Source organism: Crinia signifera, chromosome 9 (assembly GCF_055691185.1).
Source record: "Crinia signifera chromosome 9, ASM5569118v1, whole genome shotgun sequence".
Classification (NCBI taxonomy): Eukaryota; Metazoa; Chordata; class Amphibia; order Anura; family Myobatrachidae; genus Crinia; species Crinia signifera.
The window spans coordinates 79414896-79434844 of record NC_139225.1 but is presented as its reverse complement, the minus strand read 5'-3'; the positions used below and the strand labels follow the sequence as shown (position 1 = coordinate 79434844).

The window sequence follows — 19949 nt, the reverse complement described above, 5'->3', positions numbered from 1 at the left end:
TGTAAAGTTTGGTAGCGATTGGATCAACAAAATTTTTATTTTTTTTAGCAATTTTCACAAAAGTTGTTCAACGGACCCAGATTGACCATCAAAAAATTGTCACCAAATTTAACAGAGGCAACAATCATTGGTGGCAGATTCGGTGGCATACCGATGATTTCCAACTATTTACCATTCGAATTCAAGCGGCTCCAGTTCCCTTTGCTATTACCATCAACAAAGCACAAGGCCAATCGTTGACTATTGCTGGTTTCAATTTGGAAAACTCATGTTTTTCACACGGCCAATTGTATGTGGCTTGCTCCCAAGTTGGCACACCGAAAAATGTATACGTTTGTACTCCAAATAAAAAAAAAAAAACATTGTCTATCCGCTGGCCTTAAGATGAATTAATAAAGTAAATATAATTTCCCATTTGCTGTAAATACATGTGTTTTTTCTTTCTTGGTCGTAGCAAGGCACTGCACCTATAGATATCTGCTAAAACTACATCACATGACCGCCCCCATCCATCCACCAGAAGTCAAACAGGGGCGGGTCACTAGTATAATATAAGTCTTAGTACTGGCAACACTTTGCAGTGTGTCCCATCAGTAGCCTTTCTGCAGAGTTTTAGAAAAAAGAAATATGTCTTCTTTTTTTAAATAGAAAAATGTCAAACCTACAGTACAGTACAGATGCATTATGGTACATTTTGCTGCAATACGCCACGTATCGCAAGATGTCCAGCACAGGTGAGCCGCTGAGTGATGTGACTGGTACAAACAAGAAGATTGCGCTGAATAATTTGATATGCAACAATTGTATAGTGAACAACTGAGTCTGCATTCGATGCACAAATGCATTTAGCATGGAGAATAATCCCGCATCATGTACAGATTCAGAGACTCATTCGCACGCATGTATACAAAGTGTTGCATACCAAATATATCAGCACATTGTCCTGGTGCATTCTATTTGCATTATGTTGAGATTGACACATTTTCAGCATAAAGGAAGGAAGAAAGGACAAGTCTGGCGCTATCAGGCTCATGGGACATAGGCCCTGATTCTGGCTGACTCACAAAGCAGCGGTATTTCGCTGCTTTGCAAACCAACTAACGCCGCCCGCCGGGCATGCGAATGCCTGCCCCCGCTGGACGCCGAATGTCCCCACAGGCCTGCGAATGGATGTTTTGCATAAACTTCCATTCTCAGGCTTGGGTGCGGGCCCGAAATCAGTGTTCATGCTAGGCTGTTTTAGCGGGGCCCTGTGCCCTGCCTGATTTTTAAAGGGCAAAATGTGCCCTACCCCTCTAGCAGCGCCCTGCTAAAACAGCCTGCTGCCTGTCCCCACCGGTGCACACGGGGAAGCCCAGCGCCACTTTAGATGCCCGGCACTTCCCCAGCAGTGACTTCGGAGGGGCCAGGCCTGCCCCCATTCGTGACAGCGGCAGCCGGGTCTGCCCCCTTTTGTGATGTCGGCGGCTGGGCCTGCCCCTTTTCATGAGGGCGGCAGCCGGTCCTGCTCTCTTTTGTGACATTGGCAGCCCAGGCCCGTCCCTTTCATGACATTGGCAGCTCAGGCCCCCCACAACGGTGATGTCAGCGGACCGGTCCACCCCCCTTATGCTGCCCCCATGCAGCACCTCCCTGCCCAGTTTTTAGAAGGAACACTATGATGGTCGCCGACCATGGAATGATATCTGAAGCGCTTGCTAATCTCATACCCCTTTTCCACTTGCAGTCCCGGGTCAGACCCGGGAATGTGTACCAGGATGCTTCCCGGGACACTACCCGGGAATGTACCCTTTCACACTGCATTCAGACCCGGGATCGACCCGGGACAGCCCCATTCATACTGATTCATACTGATCCCGGGAAATCACTGCAAATACCATATGAAATGGTCATTTTAACTAAAAAAAAAGTGATGACAAGGGTGTTTAAAATTATAATTTTTTTATTTGGTTTAGCACCTTTGGATTATAGGTGCAATTTTTATTTGCCTTTCATTTTGCCTTTGTATAGACACTACAATAAAACAATAAAACAATAAAGAAACCCTCCTCCACCTGTACCACCCCCATCCCAACCGCCCCCGTCCCAATCCCCCCATACCAACCCCCCGTCCAAACCGCCCCCATCCCAACCTCCCTCGTCCCAACCCCCCCATCCCAAACAAGAATTGCTTGCAGTTTAGCATTTCAAGCTAACCGAATGCACAACCAGTTGTGCATTAACACTTTAGTCAGGCATGTCCGACGTTGGCCCTCCAGGTGTTTTGAGGCCGCACATCCCAGTATGCTTTGCAATAGTTTTTGCATTCTCTAATAGCAACACTGTGGCGGAGCATGCTGGGATGTGTGGTTTCGGAGCGTCTGGAGGGCCAACGTTGGACATGCCTGCTTTAAGTGCAAAACAATGAACTACAGGTACATAAACGCATGCCCTCCAACATGGCCCATTCCATTAGGTACAAAATGCTCTGTTTCTGGACTTTCCTGCAAGTTGCAGAGTTGGAGCTGCAGCACAATCCAATGTTCAAAAAGGGGAGCCACACCTAATGCCACTCCAAACATCACTGTCCTGGACTCACTGACAGTTGATGTGACCCCCCTCTTTGAATTGTGGACTATGCTGGAGTCCAACCTCTGTAACTGCCACTGGCAGGGAAGTCCAGGAGCAGAACATTTTGTACCTAATGGAGTGGGTCATGTTGGAGGGTATGTAAACACTGAGGTAAACTAGTGCCGAGGCACTTTAAGTGCAACACAAAATGTACTAGTAGTGCATAAACACTGAGGTAAACTAGTGCCGAGGCACTTTAAGTGCAACACAAAATGTACTAGTAGTGCATAAACACTGAGGTAAACTAGTGCCGAGGCACTTTAAGTGCAACACAAAATGTACTAGTAGTGCATAAACACTGAGGTAAACTAGTGCCGAGGCACTTTAAGTGCAACACAAAATGTACTAGTAGTGCATAAACAACGAGGTAAACTAGTGCCGAGGCACTGTAAGTGCAAAACAATGAACTACAGGTACATAAACACTGAGGTAAACTAGTGCCGAGGCACTTTAAGTGCAAAACAAACAAAAAAAATTAAGTATGTGCCTATAGCTTTAAGACAAATTGCGAAAAACTGAAAACTCTGAGGTTTGCTCATTTGCAGCATTGCTTGAACCAAAGTATGGTCCATGATGATATGTGGAATAACCTGGTTCAGGGTATTGTGAGCTGTGGTGTTGGCTTGGAGCTTTTGGATTATTGAACAAACGTTCCATGAACGCCATGTTCATTTGCTGCAATTCCCGATGACGCTCAAGAGCCTCTCTATTCATGCGTTCCTGCATTGACAGGATTTTAGAAAGAAATGAGTCCTGCATTTCACGCTCGGCCTCTAAAAATTTGTTGATCCTTGCATTCTCCTGTGTGGACATAGCATTGTCCATTTCTCGGAGCTCTTCAACAAGGGCACTTGTCATGGCTCTAGCTGCTTGCCCCGCTTTGTTCATTTTCTTCGTTCTAGGTGGAACGTTGTAAACTGTAAAGATAAGATATAAATTGAAAATGACCATACATAAAAATAGCAGCTTTGGCAAACTATTTAATCAGTGGCGTAACTAGAAACATGTGGGCCCCATAGCAAAAGTTTATAAGGGCCCCTATTTCTCACCTAATGCTAAAAAATGCATAAAGCATATAATAATTTGACAGGCAAAATGGGCCCCTCTCAGCTCTGGGCCCCATAGCAGCTGCACCCCCTGCACCCATGGTAGTTACGCCCTTGTACACACTGCGACATCACTGCAGGTTATACTTTGATAACTGTATATTATGTCACCCCCCCCCCCCCTTCCCACAGCCTACAAGTCCCATCATGCCTTGCCACAGTTTTGCTATTAGGCAATGCTTAAACTGTGCCAAGGCATACTGGGATATGTAGTTCCACAACTGCTGGAGGACCACTATGCTGTGCATAACCCTATGCTCCACCTCCACCCCACCTAACCCTATAGTGTGCTATGTGTCTTTAAAAAATAAACTTACTGTTTCTCTGCAAAGTTGGGGAGACGGCACTTTGTGGAAACCCACTGTCAGTGGTCGCAGCTTCCACGACCTCTTCAACGGTGACGGATATGCTGCCATCAGGGCTGGGCAGGTGGGTGGATGTTTCATGCTCACTACAATCAGGTGTGTCCTCAATTAGCAGGGGTGATGAGTGGCAGACTTCACTTGTCTGTGTATCTTCAGGGCCTTGGCTGCTTTCTGCAGCAATGTACTGTGAACTTGAAGACAGACTCACAGGATTGCAGAGAGCTGTGTGCCCGAAGACGGTTGCGCAGATGTCATAATATTCCCACTCGATGCGGCCAGCCCCACTCTTTTTACGGTTGTTGTCATGCACCTTCATGAACTTCTTTCTCAGGGTCTTTAGTTTATTGACAACTTGCTGTTGTGTCCGGATCATGCCTCTGGCTTCAAGCAGCTTTGATATGTTTTTATAAACCACGGCATCTTTGACTGTGCCAGTAATTTGGCGTTTTATCTCCTCCTCGCCCCTTATGCTCAGGAGCTCTCTCACTTCCTGGTCCGTCCAGTTTGCCATGATGCCCGTCTGCTCCGATCTGCACATGTCCAGGGCTTCTCTTCCGCTTTCCAGAGCGATTACAGATGACATCAGCATTGTGAGCCCAAACAAAGCTCCAATCAGCAGCTTTTTTAAAGTCCCGTGTACCCGATCCCGGGTACGGGACCATTCACACTGGCCGCATCCCGTGTCGATTCCGGATCCTACCCAGGTCAGGACCTGGGTAGAGATCCCGGAATGCTGAACACGGGATATCCCTCAAAGACCCTTTCACACTGCACTAAATCCCGGGTTGATGCGCGTTCATGTGCAAAAACCCGAGATATTTTTGCAAGTGGAAAAGGGGTACTAGTCACTCTCTGGTGCCTTAGATTAGCAGCACCCTGCTCCGAGAACACAGAGCTGACATCTGCCCGAGCTGACATCCGGTGACATAATCCGCCCTCGCCCAGAAGGCAGGTGACCTCCCCCGTTTGCATGGGGATGCCCAGCGTTTTCTTGAGCGCACCAAGCATTTTTGTAGGCACATGCAGGAAACGCATGCGAACAGCAATATTGCATGAGAACAAATCTGTATAAAAGAGTTTGTGCAGAACAACATGATGCGATTGAGTTCCATAACATGACAGTGTGACCTTTTTATACCTTGATTCGAATATGTAAAAGTTTAATTTCATATGTCTTCATCTCTGTATATTTAAAATTAGCAAAATTGCCTCATCATTGCAAATTAATATTGCATAATTGTATTCAACATATGTTGGATATTGGGGTACTGGGGTATTGATGCAATACCTAGCACAGCTGGCATAAATGAAACTAATTAATGTTTTAAGACACTGCTATGTCCCAAAGGAGGAAGCGTAATCACATGGTGGACATTGCTGATGTCATCTATAGTTTAGTTGTATGACACACTTCAAATAAGACTCACTCAGTGGTTTGCTTTTTTTTTCATAGTAAGTGGAACCCATTAGTCAAAGTTAAAGCTGTTTATTTAGTATTATTTCTTTCAGTTTTGTCTGTTGTATTCAGAAAAATATGTGATTAAAATTGATCAATATGCCATAGGTAGAATGTCTGATGGTAAAACTACGAGCATGTATAAAGTGGCAGCCACAAGCACATTACATACAGTATACATACTAAGTCAAAATCTCCAGTGCATCCAGTCAAAATACTTAGTCAAAATCGCGAAGTCAAAATTGGCCATTAGCCAATATCTCACTGTGTGTATGCAGGCGAGGCAATTTTGACTAGATCATAGATCAGAGGTAACCAACTCCAGTCCTCGAGAGCTACCAACAGTGCACATTTTCTAGGTCTCCTCACAGAATCACAAGTTAAGTAATTATCTCTACCTGTGGATCTTTGTAATTTGTTAGTGAGTAAAGAGTGCACCTGTGCACCTGCCAGGTGGTCTGGAAAACATGGACTGTTGGTAGCTTTTGAGGACTGAAGTTGGCTACCCCTGTCATAGACTTTCATTATGGACAAAATCTCCAATGCATCTAGCCAGAATCTCTTGTGCATCTAGTCAAAATTGCTTAGTTAAAATCGTTTTGATAAAATCGTCCATTAGCCAATATGGTACTCTTTACTTAAGGGCCCCATACATCAGCAATTAATTGTGACAATTTTCAGATATAGAGATGATTGCCACAATTAATTTTAGATGTGTGGGCTCCCCCTTTTGGCAATCCCAATCAGAATCGCCAATCGATTGCTTAATCAGGTTTTTAAACATGTTTAGTAATCTGGTATTATCTGCAGATCTTTTTTAGATGTGTGGGCATTCCCAATTCGTTTTCTTCATCTATTTACATTATGAACAGCTGAAATGACAATCGATTGGGGCAATTTCCAGATATGAAGATGCAATCTAGGGCCCCATACATCAGCAATTAATTGTGACAATTTTCAGATATGGAGATGATTGCCACAATTAATTTTAGATGTGTGGGCTCCCCCTTTTGGCAATCCCAATCACAATCGCCAATCGATTGCTTAATCAGGTTTTTAAACATGCTTAATAATCTGGTATTATCTGCAGATCTTTTTTAGATGTGTGGGCATTCCCAATTCGTTTTCTTCATCTATTTACATTATGAACAGCTGAAATGACAATCGATTGGGGCAATTTCCAGATATGAAGATGCAATCTTTAGATGGAAAAATCTGCCGATCACTGAAAAAATCTGTAATGTGTGGGCAAAGTCGGATAGATCTGAAAATCCTTTTATCTGGCCAAAATATCCCAATATCTGAAAATCCGTAAATTGTGATTGCTGATGTATGGGGCCCATTAGATGGAAAAATCTGCCGATCACTGAAAAAATCTGTAATGTGTGGGCAAAGTCGGATAGATCTGAAAATCCATTTATCTGGCCAAAATATCCCAATATCTGAAAATCCATAAATTGTGATTGCTGATGTATGGGGCCCATTAGAAGGGCGCCCATCATGGCCATCTCGGGCATTGAATGCACTAAAAAATCGGGTGCGATGCGACCGACGAGATGCCCGAGATTTCCCATAGGGAACAATGTTAAATGTCTCAATTGACCCGATTTTCCTGTTCAATGCCTCAATTGACCCAATTTTTCCATAGGAAACAATGTTAAATGGGCCACAGAGGCCAAATAGGCACCCTGAAGTGTATAAAAACCACCCGAATTGTTAACGCCACCCCACGATCAACGTCAACCCGAAGCGTGGCGAGCGCAGCGAGCCCGCGAGGGGCGGCGGTACGCGTCCTACGACCTTTTCATACCCCCACTATCCACGTCGGCGTGGAGTTGAGAATAGAAAGTGTGGCGAGCGCAGCGAGCCACCGAGCCCGAAGCGTGGCGAGCGCAGCGTGCCCCGCGAGGGGACGCGGATACCTTCACAGGTATCCGCGTCCCCTCGCGGGCTTCACAGCTGTCCGTGTCCCCTCGCAGGGCTCGCTGCGCTCGCCACGCTTCGGGCTCGGTGGCTCGCTGCGCTCGCCACACTTTCTATTCTCAACTCCACGCCGACGTGGATAGTGGGGGTATGAAAAGGTCGTAGGACGCGTACCGCCGCCCCTCGCGGGCTCGCTGCGCTTGCCACACTTCGGGTTGACGTTGATCGTGGGGTGGCGTTAACAATTCGGGTGGCCATTATACACTTCAGGGTGCCTATTTGGCCTCTGTGGCCCATTTAACATTGTTTCCTATGGAAAAATCGGGTCAATTGAGGCATTGAACAGGAAAATTGGGTCAATTGAGACATTTAACATTGTTCTCTATGGGAAATCGCGGGCATCTCGTCGGTCGCATCGCACCCGATTTTTTAGTGCATTCAATGCCCGAGATGCCCGAGATTTTTTACTAACGATGCCCACAATCAAAATCGTGGGCGCCGTTCTAAGTAAAGAGTACCGCCAATATCTCATCTCTGGGGCAATGGCACTGTACCTGTGCACTAAGGCTCAAATGGTTAAATACACTCTTATAAGCCTTACCTGCACAGTGAATCTATCTATGCTAGACAATATTGCCTAAAGCTGGGTACACATATATACATTCGTCGGGTCGTTCTGGGACGAACAGCCGTTCGATTGTATATGTGTGTACGCTGTCCCGACTCCCTCTGTACGATCGATAAATGTCCAAAAATGGTCTTGTCCGTCCATGCTCGGTCGGTCGAAGGTTCGGTGCTGTTTAATATTCATCCGACCGGAGGGGCCCATATCGGAACAAAAGTGCAGTGTGTACGCACGTTCGATCGATATGCTGGCTGTTCTTGCGATTATACTGGCAAAATTGGAACGCCCATGTGGGCATTCCATAGCTGCATGATCTCTCCTACAGCACAAAAAGCGTTCACCTCTCCCCATGTATATTTAAGGAAATAATCCTTGAAATATGTATGGCTTCATTCCCATTATTCTTTATAGCATTTCAATAGGGATTATATATAAAAAATATATATTTATATCTGCTATGATCTGTTTTTATCATTTTGACAAACCCTTCTTGGGGTACCCTGTCTCTAGTCACCACACCGTTTGACTACATGTAGACACGCACCCATCTTTATAGGGATTTGCCAGCTGACTAATTTAGACGTGTACCCCGTCTATATAGAAGTTTAGTCATCCTACCAGCTGACTAATTTAGACGCGTACCGCGTCTATATAGAAGTTTAGTCACCCTGCCGGCTGACTAATTTAGTCTTTAAAACAGTTTGCCATTTGTTTTTGTATGCCCTTTACCCATCCCATTATGATAATTTTGTATATATATGACGAGCAAAAAATAGCCCAAATCGAGAGAGTGTGTACGGTGGTACAATCTTTTTCTTGCAACTGTTTGGACGGGAGTAGATTGGACGTCACAAGTAAAATTGTACAGGTGTGTACGCACGTGTCAGCTGCTGTTTGTGGACGGTCGGTCGCGTGTATGGTCGATCGAACGCTTGCAAGAAAACAGGGATTGTATAGATGTGTACCCAGCTTTAGCAGGAGAAAAAAAAGTGAGATTTTGGCTAACCTTCTGGGAGATTTTGACTATCTAGTCAAAATCTTCTGCCAAAATCTCACCGTGTGTACACCCCTTTAGCAAGACACACAATTACGGTCCATACACACTGGGCGACTATGCCCAGCGTTTATGGACAGCGATGATCGCATTCATCGCTGAGCGGCTTTCCCCCTGCGCCGACGGAAGGGGGAGGACGACTTTGCATAGCGCAGTGCTATGCAAAGCCGTCCTCAAAGCCGCAAATCTGCTGTTTTGAGCGACTTTCATCTCAAAGTTACCCAGTGTGTATGAGCCTTTAGATGAGGTTTATTTTGAGACAGTGAGGGCGCAGTGGACTAATAGCCATATTTGCTGATATTCTAGCTGCCCAGGAGGAGACAGCCAGGTCGGCATGGCCGGTGTGTGTGGCCCGGCATACTTGGGTGTGTGATGGAGGTGGATGATGTTGGGTGGGGTGAACATTACACAGACATTGTGAGACAGGGACAAGAGGACATTTTTTTTGCATCATCATACAGCTGCGGTCTGGGTTGTGTGTGCTGGGGATAAGGGGGGGGGGGGTTGGCAGTTGGCGGTGGGACTTAGCCACTGTTCGGAACTGCATCCAGTTTAGATATAGCTGCATTGAGGATCAGCTGCTGTGAATTCAGTGCAAAGCACAGGCCTCATTTAAAGCTTTTGTATCTTCCCTGGCCATGATTAGTATGTTGATTGAGCTAAACAGTTACTGTGTTTGAATCCAGCAAGCTTATTATGTTTGTATTGTTTTTCAACCTTGAATATAAATACTGTACTAGCATTTGCTAATATTCATCGTGATCGCTTTCATCAAGCCACATATTCATTAAACATAAAGATTACCCACTGTACAAACCACAAACAATGTAGAGCAACCCTGAGTCCTTGTATGCAGAAGTGCAACACAGCAATGGATTACAGTTATCCTGCCTTACCTTCATCCGTGCTCCTCATCTGGCATCTGAGAAAGCACCATCAGGGCTAAGACTGCGGTCATGTGGGGCTCCCAATGTGTAGGGTCACTGGATGCCTGTCACAATAGTCCCACCTATAATTTGGCACAGCATGAAGGTGCAGGGCCACTGGCACTGATTCCTGGAAAATGACTTTGGGAGGCCACTCGACGAACCAAATTACTGTGTGATAAAAGATGTGCGAGCCCGTGTGGGGCGGCAGTGCGCATCCTCCGACCTTTTCATACCCCCACTATCCACGTCAGTGTGGAGTTGATTTTATATAGTGTGGCGAGCGCAGCGAGCCACCGAGCCTCAAAGCGTGGCAAGCGGACGCGTAATACGTGTGAAGTAATGTGCTTCCCCTCGCCACGCTACGGGCTCGGTGGCACGCTGCACTCGCCACACTGTATAAAATCAACTCCACTCCGAAGTGGATAGTGGGGGTATGAAAAGGTCGGAGGACGCGTACCACCGTCCCTCGCGGGCTTGCTGCGCCCGCCACGCTTCGGGTTGGCACTGATCGTGGCATGGCGTTAACAATGGGGGGGATTTGACATAGTAATTACCCATCAGGGTGGGTATACAATTAAAAATCGGGTCTGTGGGGGCATTTAATTTTTCCAACCTGATTTCATATAATTGAAATCGGTGGTGCCGTGCTAGGAAACAAGTACCTGTCACTCAATAACCGTGTACCCAGTGTGAGCACATACAGAGTCACTGAATGGGTTTTGGGTGCAGAACAGTGCAAGTGAGGGGGTCACTCCTGTGCAGTCTCTTTGCAGGTTCCCCTCTCTTGCTGGCACATATCCACATTGGACTCTAGTACTGTTCCAAAGTCTGCTGCACATGCTCAGATTTCTAGAAAAATTATACAGTACCTGTGCTATGTTTGCAGCAGAGGCGTAACTAGGAATTTTGAGCCCCCACCGCAAATTTTTTGGGTGCCCCCACTCCCCCTCCCCTCGCCGCCCCCGCTGCTGTCTCTGCTGGTACCTGCCTGCCGTGCCCGGTGCCGTCACGGTCCCGTCTCTCCCAGCGCTGGCTAGTGGCTCCTAGCTGCTATAATGAAAAGTCTCTTAGAAAATGGCTGCCCCCATACTGCAGACAGAAAACTGTCTGCAGTATGGGGGCAGCCATTTTCTAAGTGTCCGTTTTCATCATAGCAGCAGGAGCCACTAGCCAGCGCTGGGAGAGATGGGAGTCGGGGCACGGCAGGCAGGTACCGGCAGAGACAGCAGCGGGTAACTATAGCCCCGAAGACCCCCGGCGCCCAAACTTTCTCTGCGCCTCCCCGCCACCGGGGGGGGGGGGGGGCTGCGGAGCTATAGTTACACCACTGGTTTGCAGACTGAGAGGTAAGTATTGTAATGCAGGATGTGCAATGTGCACATTCTGCACTCATTATAGATATACCCACACTCACACCCGACCCCATCCCTCTCTCCTGGGCCGAAATAAGTTCTGTGGTGGTCCTGGACAACAAATATGTGGGGGCCCCTATCGATAAAATTTATATAGTGGCAGTTATAAAAATAAAGTATAATTTATCAATCAGCATTGTGACTGTGTTCAAGTCCTTAAGAAGAAAATATTTTTTTGAAAACCAAAATGTAAATCTCACTGTTCTCTAAGGTTCCAAATATCTCGCATAATATAAAGAATAACCCAATGGTTTCTGAATAATTCACAATAAATGATATGTCCAGTGCCACACAGCTCGAAGCCCACAAGCCATTGAGGCAGGAGCTGAGACTGAGTGAAATGGCGCCGCCTCACTCTCAGCTCCAGGACATCAAAGAGATCCCAGCAACCACGGGGGTGACTGTGAAATCCTGCGAGAGGCTGACTGACTTCAGCAGCACCTTGTCAGGCAGCACTGGCAGCACTGGTGTAGTGGGGAATTCGGAGACACAGCTGAATCATGCTGGGCTCCGATTTCAGTACCAGCGGTGTGTGCAATTCAGGGAAAGCGTAGGACAACAGGACGACCATCCCTGTTGCCCCTTCTTGGATTTGGCCATGCCTCTCTCTCTCTCTCTCTCCCATTCCCTCTCTCCATTCCTTGGTTCTCTTCACACTTCCACTGTCTTCCACTGTCACCCCCCCCCCCCCCTGCTCTTTCTCTATTTGCCTCCTCTCTCTTTCGTTCCCCTTCCCTTCGCCCCTCCATCGCTCTCTCCCTCTGCATCTCCTTCACACTCTTGGTTATTTCACTGTAATTTACATTTAACATTGTTTTTATTGATTTACTTGACATTTTTGCATGTTCGTTAAGTGTGTTGCATATACACCCAACTTATATGAAGAGCTTGTTTACTCCATTTTAAAGAGCAGATGAGATGATCTATATGCTAGATTATAGAAATTTGATTTCTATACCTCCAATTCTGTTTTGAACATGACTACTGTATAACAATGAATGTAGCAGAAAATGTCCCTGCTTAGTTGGAAGGGCCAGTAGTCTGTTAAATCTTCTCTATCCCAACCATTATTAAACAGGGTCCTCCTCTGAATCCTGAAGATGTTCTGTCAAAATGTGCCAGAGGGAGGATGTGGTTGAGAATTTCCAGAGGTAATGGACATGTTGAGGGGACAGTTGTCTGACCTGTTCTAGTGGATTTTCTCCATTGGGTTCAAGTAGTCCAGAGTATGATGTTCTTGTCAGGCAGAAGACCATACACAACCCTTCATAGTCCTTATAAGTCATTGTCACATCTAGGAGATTCTTTACAGATTCACCCCCACCTGATAGTTGGGTTTGCACATGCGCATTTCTTAATGCAAACCCTAGCCAGGCTATTCGTTGCGGGGAGGGTGGGCCAGGGGCGGAAACAGGCCTTGAGCAGAGGAACACCCATCGTTTTATGGGTGCCCACATGAAAACGCTGGGCGGTCCGCCTGCCGCTTGCTGCAGTGTGATCAGTTTGGTATGTGCTTGGAAAATCACAGGTGAAATCCTACTATCTTATTTATTTGTTACAACATTTTCCTATGTATCAAGTTTCAAACATCTCTATCTGTCTTCTTGTGTCCGTGTCCAAATATTTTAGCATGGCAATAACAGTGCCTGCTAAATTCTGCATCTTAAAAAACTAGGATGTTGACATGAGTACAGGCTGAGTATCCCTTATCTGAAAGGCTCGTGACCAGGAGCATTTCAGATAGGAGATTATTCCAGATTTTGGAATATCTTTTGGGGTTTTTTTTTCATACTCACCTGCTCCTTAGGTGTCCCCTGGCATCCATGGCGTCCCCAAACGGGATATTTTGGGTTTTGGATATCCGGATAAGGGATACCGGATCTGTACATAGAAATTCTATGCTTTGGGACAAGCATCTTCATACACAAGCATCTGTATGCAGCTCTAGCTGCTGTGGGGAAATAACTTATTGGCAACAATGAAAATACTGAAAAAAAATAAAATGCTCATAGGTTAGAGATTTGAGAATTTTGATATAAATATAGTTTCATTTAATAGCAGAACATTTCAATTGCATATATTCAGGATTTATTTTAACTGAGTATGTATCTGTTACGCATTCAGATTGTGCGTCATGCATGACTGAATGATGTAGCTGTAATTTGTCCCACTCAGTGTTCTATTTTACTGTAATCTATAATCCTACATACAGAGATAAAGGGTCTGATGCAGAGTTGAAAGTAAATTGGGTGCATGTTGCTCAAAAGAAACGTGCACTGAAAGAATGTGTATGCTTTTCTATACTGAATTCATCTCCGTGCATAGAACTTACATCCGGTTTTCCATTAGTCATCAGCAGCAGTATGCAGTCGCACCTCTACCATACACTAAAAGTGTTCATCCAAAGAGGTGTATTTTCACTTATGTCCAGTTTGCGTCAACGACATTTCCATTAGCTCTCTACCCATTGCTTACAATACATGAGAAACCCGTGGCCAAATGTAATAGCCTCCGAGTTCCATGCCTTGTAAGTAATTGTCCCTTTAAAAAAATGTCTGAGTTCAGCCCGCATCCCACACCGCACAGCAAACTGGTTCTTGTCCATTTCTGCATCAGCTCTGAAGTACTGTATGTAGTGGGTATTAAGTAGATATTTTATATAGGAGAGATTTACATAGAGCCATAGAATATTATGGTTGATAGAAACTACCTGACCTATCTAGTCTGCCCATATACACGCACGCACTTACAGATTATTATTTTTTTTTTGTTGGGAGCCAATTATCTTAACAGTATGTCTGGATTGTGGGAGGAAGTTGGTATACCCAGATTAAACCCACTCAGATACAGGGAAAATATACAACTCCACACAGTTAGGGCCGTAGTGGAAAGCCCATAACCTCAGTGCTGTGAGGAAGTAATACTAACCATTCGAATTACCCCCATACATTGACTAAATGGGGTGGGCGGGGAGGGAGGTGGGGTTTAGACCCATGAGGATAATGTCTGGTGGCAGCAGCTACAATTAGTGGCTTAGTTGGGCTGTGTTATCTTTCTGTCTGTGTTAATTGACATGCTAAATCAACAGTGGTGTGTTGGGTTGCATTATTAAGTTTTGATTTTATCTGTTTGCTGTATTTTTTTTCCACTGTTTTATTTTTTTAAAGATTTTCCTATTAAGAAGTCGATTTGTTGGAAGACTCTTGTTTCATGCTCAGAAGAGGACATTTTGTGCATTTGCTCAATATTTAAAGCCATACATTTATGCCTAGTAATTTTGAGGGGAAAAAAGGAAGACAGAAATTGAGGCAGTTAGCAACCATAAACTAATGTATATGTTTTAGGATGCATTAATATAGTTATTTTTTATGTTATGTTCTTTTGTGTTTGGTACAAAAGACTTGATTCAGAGTTGATCTCTTAGTAGAGAATTTGCAAATGGAGTGATTATCGAATGAATGCGCATGTGTACCGTTCGCATTGCGTATGCGTGTGGGCGACTAGAATAAGAAAATGCGTATAGTCATAAACCCAATGTGGCCGGAGCTTGACTGACAGGAAGCTGGCATTGGGGGTGGACACCTGCCATTTTCTAAGTGTGTCTGAAAAAAATGCAGGCATGCCCAAGCATTTTAAAGTCTGTTATGGTTACCGACGTTTCGGGGCTATGTGACCATTTTTTCAAGGTGTACACCTTGAGAAAGGGGTCACAGCCCAGAAACAATGTTTTCTACATCTATATTATTTTAAAAAAATCCGTGGAGTGCCGTTGCCTGTGTCTGTATCGCTACAAATATATATATATATATATATATATATTTTTTTTTTAATTTAAATTTAACATAGATGCCCGGAACTCTACTTGAAGGCTAGCAACTTGAGCGGTGCGCTGTGTCCCCCAAGGGGATAAATAGTCATTCAGTAAACGCTCAGGCACTCGTAGCTTTCAACAATTGTAAGACATGTCTCGATAAAGGGTCAAGGACCCGAAACGTTGGCATAACATACCCGAGTGGGTTTCTTCATTTCCTTTTTGATTACAATTGTTGGATGCTGCGAGTGCCTGAGCGTTTACTGAATGACTATATATATATATATATATATATATATATATATATATATATACCTTTTACATTGTTACAGAAGGCACCCAGGGTCATTGTTATAATAAGGAGAGTGCCAAGCTCTTTTAAGGTATCATTTGAATGGTCACAATAGTAAGGAGTCTAATGTGACCTACCATATTACTTCGGTCATAAAGAGACCCATTCATCGTTTAAAAAAAATCTTTATACATTCTACACATCGTATGGGTATGTACATCTCTCTAAAGTACATCTCTCTAACTACATCTCTCTAAATACATCTCTCTAACTAAAGATCCACTTGCCGGTGGTTATGAATTAATGTATAAAAGGTTCTCTTTCTAGGTGGTAACCTAGAATCTTGCCCCTGAGGAAGTCATGATGACAAAATGTGTTTGGGTGTTGATTTCTACATATGTGAACTGTACGATTACAGATATTCCTCACTTAACAGCCGGGTTCCGTTCCTACGACCCGGTCGTTAGGCAAATTGGTCGTTAAACAAACCTATATAAAACTCCTTAATACCTCTGAGATGCGAGTCGCTAAACAGTCTGGGCGGGTCGTAATTGTGAGAGGGTAGGCGGGCAGGTCGTAAATCTGAGCAGACGGGGTCCTAAGTCCAAGCAGTCACAGCTAGGGAGGCCAATCCCGGGGCATTTTTTCAATCCCGGGATTCGGGATTGAAAAATGCTCAATCCCGGGATCCCGGGAATCCCGGGATTGGCCTCCCTAATAAAAAAAAAAATGACCCGCCCCCCAAATATCAATATAAATCCCCTCTTATTCGCCCCCCGCCAGCCCGCCCGCCACTCTTCCCCTGCCCTGCACTGTCACATACCTTGTCACCAAAGGTATGGTGACAAGCAGCAGGATGTCCGTCCATCCGTCTCCATCCATGCAGCGGCGGGGCGGGCAGGCGGCTGAGCCGAAGACAGTGCACTGACAGGCATGGCGGTGGACGGGCTGCGCAGCGTGGCGTGATGTCAGGGGTCACGCTGCGCAGCCTGGGCGCCGTCATCATGACACTGACCAATCAGCCACCGGAGGGTACACAGCAGACAGCCGGGCAGCATCTGAGCCATTCTAAAGTGCTCAGCGCTGCCCGGCTTTGGAGAAAAAAGTACATTTAGCACTGGGATACTAATCCCGAAATCCCGGGATTGAAAGCTTCAATCCCGGGATTGAAATCCCGCCGATTTTAGGCCTAAATCCCGGGATCCCGCCGATCCCGATCCCGGGATTGGCCTCACTAGTCACAGCGCGGATGCTAAATGAAGACCGGGTCGTAAGTCTGGGTGGTCGACAAACAGATAGGTCATTAAGTGAGGAATGCTGTACATCAAATGGGTTTAAATGTGTTCATTTTTATTGCTTTTATGTTTTATTAAACTTATAAAAAATTCTTCAAATTGATTGTAAGAAGTGTAGTCATTGTTAAATACCAGTTCTATTGGTGGTGGTTTAAGCTTAGGTGCACTCTATCTACTGCTTCAAATATATATATATATTTGAAGCAGTAGATAGAGTGCATATATACAGGGGTGGGGTCCTGGGGTGCACACAGGTAATGAGAGGTGCGACCTTGCGGAGACCTTTCAGTAGTACTGCATACAAAGAAGACAAGGTTGCAGGTGCACAGCTCAAACTCCCCAATTTATTAATAATAGTAATCATTTTGAGCGAGGTTCTTTGTATAGTTATGGCCATAAATATCGGCTTGCCCACCACGTCCAGGTGACCTCAGTAGTCCCTATTTATATATTTAAACACATATATTCCTTTGTGTGTCTGATGCTGCATCTAAAACATTCTTTTTTTTTAAGTTTATTAAATATTATCACAAAACATTTACAAAAAGAAGATACATTAAAAGTTCAAAACATTCTTATTATTATAATTCATAATAATAATATTATAATTTGACTTAATCACTATTGCAGGAGTTCAGGGCCGGCGCTAGCCGCTCAGCAGCTCCTGCGGTGCAGGGAGGCGCCATACTGAAGAGGCGCTCTCCCTGCCAGTGGCGTCTCGAAAGCGGTGTGGTCCGACTTTGCACCCGGGTGTCAGCCTTCAGTGGGGTGACACCAAAAAGAGCCGCCAGCACTACACCCCCGCTGGCAGCGTCTATTCACCCCAGCCTGCTTGCACATTGTCATTGTCCTCCGTCCCATTCACCCACAGCGCCGCACCCCCACTGGCAGCATGTGCTCACCCCAGACGGCCACAGAGGACACCAGCCACCCTTGCACCCGCACGCCCGCACCCCCACAGTGGTACCCACACCAGGAATCGGACTGTGCGCTGCCTGTGTGAGCACAACCCGGGAGCAGCAACCAGCTACAGTAAGGGGATGGGATAAGTGCCAAAACAGCCAGGGAAGGGGGAGGGGGGGGGGGGGGGGGAACACAACAACTGCTGAGCGTTTTCTCCCTAGACCACCAGGGAAAAATAATGAATAGATCAACAAGTTAATATGCTTAACTAAAACCACACAAATTAAATGTACAACAACATATATACATAATGTTCATCATGTAATTTGTTTGCGTTTTACTTAAGCATATTAAATTGTTTTTAAAGGTATCTATATATATATACAGTGTGTGGAATAATATGTAATGGGCATTATAGCAGAATATGCAGTATATTGGGCAGTACGGCATGTGGCATAATATTTAATAGGCATAATGGTGTGTGGTATAATGTGTAATGGGTATTACGATGTGTGACATAATGTATAATGGGCAAGATGGTGGAACCATGGTTTTATATTGTGTGTGTGTGTGTGTGTGGGGGGAATGGAGTGTGGGGAGCAGGGACACCAATTTCTTTTCTGGCACAGGGCATCCAAATGTCTAGATATGGCATTGTAGCTACTGGGCACATTATTTGTATAAGAGGCACTACTACTTCAGGCCTATACATACATTTATTCAGCTTGCGCCTTTGGCAAGCGCTGTCTCTTTGTAAAGTATTGGAGGGCGCAAATTTATAGTTTGCAGGGGGGTGCCAGACAGCCTAGCACCGGCCCTGCAGGAGTTAAAATTTTCACAGATTACAGAAGTGTTTTTAGAAAATCACACAATATAGTTGAAACTGTTATGATGTGCTCCGAAATGTAATGATTTTAAGATTTCCTACAATAAGATGCAATTCTAATCTCAAATTAATTGTCTGAGATAGATAGATAGATAGATAGATAGATAGATAGATAGAGTGGTATAGATCATTTATTATCCAAGTACATGAGCGGTTTAGCAAACATAGCTACAAAAACAAGCTATAAAACAATTTCTATATATATATATATATATATATATATATATATATATATATATATATATATATAAATTGGCTATAAATTCAATGGTTGAGGGTACAGATCTCAGCAGTGCATCACATAATGTGAAAAAATAGCATATCGTAACTCAAACATTACAGGAGCTGCAAGCTGGCCCCTTCGCATATAAAATAATGATTAGAAGTTTGAATAATTGATTGAAAAGGAATCGAGTCATCTCCTTCCAAGGGTATAACCTCACCTCAGCAAACATCTAGCTCTATTTTAGACTCAGATAGTGAAAAATCATGTAACTGCATAAAACAACAAATAATAAGGAACGGAGCTGCCTCTACATGTTATCTCTTCCACCTGCACCTTGGCACTTCCTTTCTGTAATTGATGGTTTCAGTTGTAAATATTTTAGAATAAAGCCTTAATATACTGTCATCCTTTTATAGTTTTGCCAAAAGAGAGACTTGTGTAGCAAGAAAACCCATATGCCTTATGGTATGTTAATATATAAATACTTCGCACAAATACTAATGATCTTCTCTCAGTCTGAGGTTATAAGGAGACAGGTCGTTCGTTACCTTGTGGCATCTAACATCTTAAGCAGCTCTCGCAAAATCGCATCGCAGCTCCCGCAAAATCGCATGCGATTTTATAGGATGTGATGCCATGCCATTAGCTATACACTTGTATGACATACAATGAGGTTTTAGTCACCCCCCCACTATCCACGCCACCCCGAAGCATGGTGAGTGGCGGCGGAACGCGTCCTCCCGACCTTTTGATACCCCTACTATCAAAGTCGATTTTATATAGTGTGGCAAGCGCAGCGAGCCATTGAGCCCAAAGCGTGGCGAGCGGACGCGGATTACTTTACATGTATTCCGCGGCCGCTCGCCACGCTTCGGGCTAGGTGGCTCGATGTGCTCGCAACACTATATAAAATCAACTCCACGCCGACGTGGATGGGGGTATGAAAAGGTCGGGAGGACGCGTTCCGCTGCCACTCGCGGGGGTCGCTGTGCTCGCCACACTTCGGTGTCCCCCTGGGGCCAACAGAGCAGTGAATAAATTACAAATAAAAAATCG

At 44.9% G+C, this 19949-nt stretch overlaps 2 protein-coding genes across 4 annotated transcripts in view; one reads left to right on the top strand and one right to left on the bottom strand.

The window, feature by feature from the left end:
- ARHGEF9 (Cdc42 guanine nucleotide exchange factor 9) overlaps window positions 1–19949 on the top strand; it is a 405711-nt gene that overhangs the window by 190115 nt on the left and 195647 nt on the right. The window lies entirely within an intron of this gene.
- LOC146036449 (uncharacterized) lies at window positions 3106–4670 on the bottom strand. Its single transcript, XM_083160447.1, has 2 exons — window positions 4034–4670; window positions 3106–3527 (listed from the first exon to the last, which is right to left on the bottom strand). The coding sequence occupies exons 1-2, from the start codon at window positions 4668–4670 to the stop codon at window positions 3106–3108; spliced, it is 1059 nt and encodes a 352-aa protein (XP_083016573.1).

Coding starts and splice junctions, on each gene's coding strand:
- LOC146036449 (XM_083160447.1), bottom strand. CDS start 4,670: ATGCTGATGTCATCTGTAATCGCTCTGGAAAGCGGAAGAGAAGCCCTG. Junction 3,528..4,033: donor CCCAACTTTGCAGAGAAACA/GTAAGTTTATTT, acceptor TTATCTTTACAG/TTTACAACGTTCCACCTAGA.